This window comes from Nothobranchius furzeri, chromosome 7 (assembly GCF_043380555.1).
Source record: "Nothobranchius furzeri strain GRZ-AD chromosome 7, NfurGRZ-RIMD1, whole genome shotgun sequence".
NCBI classification, from domain to species: Eukaryota; Metazoa; Chordata; class Actinopteri; order Cyprinodontiformes; family Nothobranchiidae; genus Nothobranchius; species Nothobranchius furzeri.
The window spans coordinates 54,769,926-54,775,950 of NC_091747.1; the positions used below are offsets into that span (position 1 = coordinate 54,769,926).

The following is a 6,025-nucleotide window of genomic DNA, read 5'->3' on the forward strand; positions in this document are numbered from 1 at the left end:
TCACAAGCTGCGAGACAGGAACAAAGAGGAGAAAAACACGATTAATGTTTCTGGAGCTAGAACACTCTTTAAGTTCATCTCGCGTTCTGTGGAGGTGATGGGACGCCAGCCAGGGCAGAAACATATTAGTTCATTTCAGGCTAAATCTCTCCCTGCACTGTAGTCTCCCACTGAATTCCATTTCTGAGTCATAAATAGATGTTTCAGGGCTACAGAGCGGGTGGTACTTCAGAGGTCCTGAGGGGACCATAAATCATTTGGTCATGGCAGTGCCCGGGCCCCCAGCGGATCAAAGAGCTCTCTCAGCATGTCTGCAGCTCAAGTGGGAAAGTCAGAATGGTGTGAGGACAACACATGGCTTCTTATTCCGAATAATAATAATAATAATAATAATAATGAGGATTATGATGATCACAGAGCAACAAGACAGGACGAAACAGGAAAAACACGTACAAATAGCTCTGAAAAACTACCAGTGGGCTCTAGAAAAGGAAGGGAACAAGTAAAATGGAAAGACAATTAAAAATTTAAAGATTGGGATGGCCACTATACCATAAATCTTGGCTATAACAGAAAGAATACAAGCAGCTTTAAAGAAACATCACATAAACACACATATTAAATTCAAATGAGTGTATTTATATAGCGCCAAATCAAAACAAGAGTCATCTCAAGGCAAAGTAAACATTCCCATTGAACCTACTTATGAGTGAATTGAGTTTAGTTCTTTTTTCCAGTTAGTTAAACGTTTGTCAAGGAAACCCAGCAGATTGCATCGAGTCACTGACTTGTTGTGTCAGACTTTACAGCAATCTCCATATAAGCAAGCATGTAGCGACAGTGGAGAGGAAAACTCAATCAGAACATGGGTCAGTATGAGCAGCACAACTGCCCCAATTGACCGGGGGTCAAACCATACAGAACACTCAGAGAAATACAGGTACACCCCAAGGATGAAAAATTATTACGGAGCAAAACAGTGGAGTCAAATATGAAAACCCCCTGGAAATCAAAATAACTTGCAAGAGAGAAACAGGCAGCACCCAAGGACCATGAACAGAGATGAGGGAATCAACACTTTGACCCACACACGGGATGTAGTCCTTAGGAAGCCAACAACTCAAGTTCAATTCAAGTTTATTTATATAGCGCCAAATCACGACAAGAGTCTTCTCAAGGTACTTCTCATGATGAACATTGCAATGCAGGTCAGTTCATTAAGCCAATCAGAAAAAAAGTTTCCATTATAAGGAACCCAGCAAATTGCCTTGTGACTTGATGCAGCAGAGGGTGTAACCGTCATCCAGTGTCTGCATAAAACAGCTGATAGGCACGTCACATCGACATTAGAGTAATGCTTCTGAGGAAGACACCAGAAGTGTGCAAAACCTGGATCTGTTGTTACAGAAGGAAACCCTTGATTTGATTTTACTGTGTATTATTTGTTGTTTAGTGCAATTTTTCTGGTAAATGACAACAAATAAATTTAAAAAATGAGACAAGTTTTGCCATAATCTCTAGTTGATATTTCCCTGTGGTTAACGTTCGATCTCTGTAACAGCACACAGCTTGATACATACTGCCCTCTAGCGGTTATAAAATGCAACATTTCCTCAGCAAAAGATGAAAGAGAGACAAATAGAAAAATAAAAGATGATGTTTAAGGAAAGCCAGTGTTCTGCCAAGAACTTTGACACAACACTGGCTTGGGAGCATACTTTAGGAACTGTTTTGCTATCACATTCTTTACATTCTTTACTTTATTGTGTTTACATGGATAGATGGATCATCATGCATGACTCGGATTTAAAAATCTAAATTACACCAGGCTTGTGCAAATATCAACAAAATACACATGTGTCACTTTAAATTGTAGAGGGAAATATTTCAAATTCAATTAAATTCTACAGGTTTTTATATCTGTCACAAAAACACAGATTAAAATGTGTTTGAAGGAGCTTTTAGGTGATTTGGTGGTCCTGCAGGGTCACATCTGCTTCCTCCTCTACAGCCGCCAAGTTTTTCTGTAGAACTGCCAGGTGTTTCTCAGTCATCCTCTTTAATGTAGTTTCATAGCTGTCCCGTCGCAGTTTTAGTCTCTTCATCTCCTGTATGAGTCTGTGTTTCTCCTGGAGGACACGCAGATGCTGCATCCGGTGGTGGTCTCGTTCCTTCTGGACCCGCAGCAGGGTCTCCGCTATGGCGCAGGCCGCCTGTCTGTATTCCTCGTTCTCCTCTCGAGCGTGCTTCAGATTGCTCTCCAAGCGCAGGTTTTCTGTGTACACTTCCGGTACCGCACCGACACCACTCGCATCCGCCGGACCTTTCTGCGCCACATCAGTCCACTCAGTTTCAAAACAGTCGAGCGTCGTTGTCATGCCGCTTTGGTGAAGAAAGTTCCGCAAAAAGTTAACGACTGGTGGTTGTTGGTGAACGGTTGAAATTGACTTCGGAATAGGACGAGTTTCGTCCTGGTTGTGGGAGCTTGTCTCTTTTTTACCAGCTGAGCTCCTCGACGTGCTCATTGTTGCTTTTGAGACGTGGAGTAAATTAGTGTGATGTTGCCGTGGAGATTTTCGGCCTATCATCGCGAGACTTTACAAACTCACGTTCCTCCCGTCAGCAAACAATCATGGCGGACTACCGAGAGGCGCCCTTGGCCACTCGGCCAAAAACACTGGATCCAAATGAATATTTCAACCTTTCTCCAGAGCAGAGACGTTTAGAAGAGTCTAGGATGGCTCTGCGTGCCAACCTGAAGAGGCAGTATCAGATAGAGCTGAATAACCCGCACAGAAAAGAGCTGATCGTAAGTGGCTACTTGCTAGCAGGCAAAGTCACCTTTTCTTAACTGGGCATAGGCTATTTGCTGAAATGCATCTGTAGCTTATTGTATCACATAAGGCAAGACTGGAAAAAATATAATTTCGTTTAAATAAATAATAATGATAATTTAATAACTTTACCAGAGGGGACTTAACTATTTCATTTGCATGTACGCTAAAAATGCAAGGTAGCTAGCAGGATGCTTTAAAAGTAGAGAACATGAATCCACACAGCGAAAAATAGTTTAGCTACAACTCTACATTTTGGTTTGACAGAATTATTCTGTTTTGTTGAAGACAACCTGATCTACAAGTTAAAATCTTAAACTTTGTTGACAATATTTGCATGTTGGTAATTGGTTACGCAGAAAACTTTAATTCAGATTCAGATAATTTATTGTCATTCATCATCAAGATGCGTTTGACCACAACAAAAAGACGGATAAACAGAGTACTTTACCCTGAATCATTTGGTGGTTCATCAAATACAAACAGCAAATATGTTAAACATTAGTTTACCGTTTTTATTTTCTGTTAGTTTTTTCTAAACTCTAATTTTCTTTATATTTAAATGTTTTGCACTCAAATTTAAACTTGAAAATTCCCTGCTCAGTGCTTGTTTTGTAACTGGGTAGCTGTTATTTTTTCAGGAATACATTTTGGTCCCATTCTTGATTCGGGATAGACTGATATATGAGACCAAAATGCCTCTTTAATACAGCCGATTTAAAAACAGGCACGTCCTCGGGCAGCCCCCCAGATGCTGCTGCCAATTTTTTTATTTAAATGTATGTTTACATTAAACATCTGCTTAATAAAAAATAAAGACTTTCATTTTTATAACTTGTCAGTTTAGTTAAATGTTTAATTTTAATACTAAGCAGTGCACAGAATTGTGATTCAACAGTTAGTTGGTCAGAGAGAAAATATTACATTTGCTCTGTTATTGGTGACATTTTAGCATGCAAATGAAGTGGAAGATGCCTAGATATCGGCCATCGGCTGATCATGACCTCTACGTATCTATCGACAGAAGAAAAACCCATATCGGCTGATTTTTATTCTCAGTAGTCAATTTAATCAGCATTAGGAGCAAATTTATTCAGATGTAAATCAGTTGCTTATAATTATGGTTTGAAAAGAAAATTTGTGCACTGTTGTTGATGTTAATTTAACAGATTTATTTACTAATTCAGCATAAATAGTGAATAATACATTTGTCTCTAATACTTATTCATTTTTGATTCATTTAGACTTTTAGGAGGGATGTTTTAAATTTGCTTCACTCAAAGACAATTTCAAAAGTTATTTATACAGTAAATGAGTATAGGTCTAATTCCAGCATCTAATAGTTCCACGTGCTTTCTTTAACCCTGTTATTTAAATCTATTTTTAAGACACAGCGATTACTAAAAGGTGATTGTTGATCCTGGTTTTGCAGGAAGACCCTGCCCTGACACGGTGGGTGTATGCACGAGCCAACCCTTACCCTAATTTCAGAGTCACGAAGAAGACTTCTCTGCTTGGTGCCATATGTGGAGTGGTGCCTCTCTTTGTTATGTACTACGTCTTCAAAACAGATCGGGTACGAGATGAGAAGTACTTTTGTTTGCTTGATACTTCATCATAATGTTGTATTTTCAGTACATTTCTGCATGAATCCAGCTAACTGTGGCTGTTTTGAATATTTACAAAGAGCAGCTAAGAAATTAGAATTAAAGCAAAAGAAAATGTGTTTTTCTGATGTATAATGTGACTTTAATAGCATCAATTACTCAGGATAACAACTTGAAGACATCTAAAAAATGTGCTTCATAGTCATTTTTCTCTTAAAGGTGCACAGTTAATGTGCCTTTTCCCACTCGCATCAGTTCACATTAGAAATAAATGTGTCTGGGTTCTTCTTTTCCTCCTGATTGTCATGGAGATTCATCCTCTGAGCCATCAGCAATCACCTCTCGTCTCACTGCTAAGCTATCATGTGCGTCGAAAAAATAAAACTGCCTGAAAGTCACAGGATCATAAAGTGTGCAGTTGTGAAAATCTCCAGAAGGTGATGTGTCTTTGTTGCTATGGAAACTAACACCCAATCATCTGTTTTACAGGATAATAAGGAGGCGAAGATCAAGGCTGGAACGCTCAAGCGCAAGTTCAGTTTGTTGTCATGAGCACGTGTGTAAAAAGACCCTCTAGAGATGCTCTCCTTGTGTGTAATTATCATTAACCAAATTAAATCATATTGTCAAAGATCTTGGCTTTGATTTTGTTTTCATAAGTGCTGTATGTGCATTGAAGCAGTAAATTTTCCCCATAATTAAGTAAATAAACCACGTAGTACAGGTGGGGCCATCTCTGATGAATTTTCTTCTGAAAGCCATCCTATACATGTAAATATGTGGTCTGACCCTTAGAGTTCTGTCGTGGGGTGGCATCTACGGTTCTCTGCACACAATTAGACAGCACTAGAACCAATCAACAATAAACATGTCATATAATGACCAGTGTCAGTCAACCTGGCAGTCTGCCATACACAGTTGCAGAAGTAGAAGTACCTCTATCCGCTCATGTCTCAAAGAAAGGACCAAGTCTAAATTGTCAAAAGTTGATGCCAACGCCGTTTCAGACGAGCGCCATTTCTAAGCAGATGCCATCATTGTAGTTCTATATGGCAGCACCACAGACATCCTATATGTAGGCGCAACATGGATGAGTACCCATTCGCCCCCAGTGCATTTATTTCTACTGAGGGAAGCGTTTACCCAACAAAAAAAAATCAGACATATAGTATGGCATAATTATAATATAATTCAAATGAATAATTTAAAAATTCCAACAAGTAGGCTAGAAAAGTCAATAGTAGTCCTACGTGAGCTGTTCTCAATAGTGCGCCTGGTGTTGCAACCATAGCTGGCACAAAAAACGGCCATAGTTGACTCCAGTTAGGTTAAAAGAGTGAGTAACCAATCCAGTATGGCGGAGGTGCTGTTTCGCTCTCAAATGCTCAATAGGGCATCTACGCATTCATGTCTGTGGCTACAACAAAGTGTGGCTGGAGGAAATGTGCATTTATTTTGTCCTGCAACAAAATAAAGGAACTGGCAACATCAGTTGAAGAGATTTGTTGTGTGGAAAGTAAAAGTGTAAAATAACAGATATTTTGTGAAACTCAAATCATATAAAATATATCACAAAACAACAGA

At 39.2% G+C, this 6,025-nt stretch overlaps 1 protein-coding gene across 1 annotated transcript; it reads left to right on the forward strand.

Annotated features, from left to right (window-relative positions):
- Positions 1 to 2,620: 2,620 nt before the first annotated feature.
- ndufb4 (NADH:ubiquinone oxidoreductase subunit B4) lies at positions 2,621 to 5,074 on the forward strand. The gene is made up of 3 exons (XM_015955323.3): positions 2,621 to 2,809; positions 4,267 to 4,410; positions 4,931 to 5,074. Exons 1-3 carry the CDS (start codon positions 2,633 to 2,635, stop codon positions 4,991 to 4,993), a joined length of 384 nt encoding a protein of 127 aa, XP_015810809.1. The 5' UTR covers positions 2,621 to 2,632; the 3' UTR covers positions 4,994 to 5,074.
- Positions 5,075 to 6,025: the final 951 nt, after the last annotated feature.

Coding starts and splice junctions, on each gene's coding strand:
- ndufb4 (XM_015955323.3), top strand. CDS start 2,633: ATGGCGGACTACCGAGAGGCGCCCTTGGCCACTCGGCCAAAAACACTG. Junction 2,810..4,266: donor CGCACAGAAAAGAGCTGATC/GTAAGTGGCTAC, acceptor CTGGTTTTGCAG/GAAGACCCTGCCCTGACACG. Junction 4,411..4,930: donor ACGTCTTCAAAACAGATCGG/GTACGAGATGAG, acceptor TCTGTTTTACAG/GATAATAAGGAGGCGAAGAT.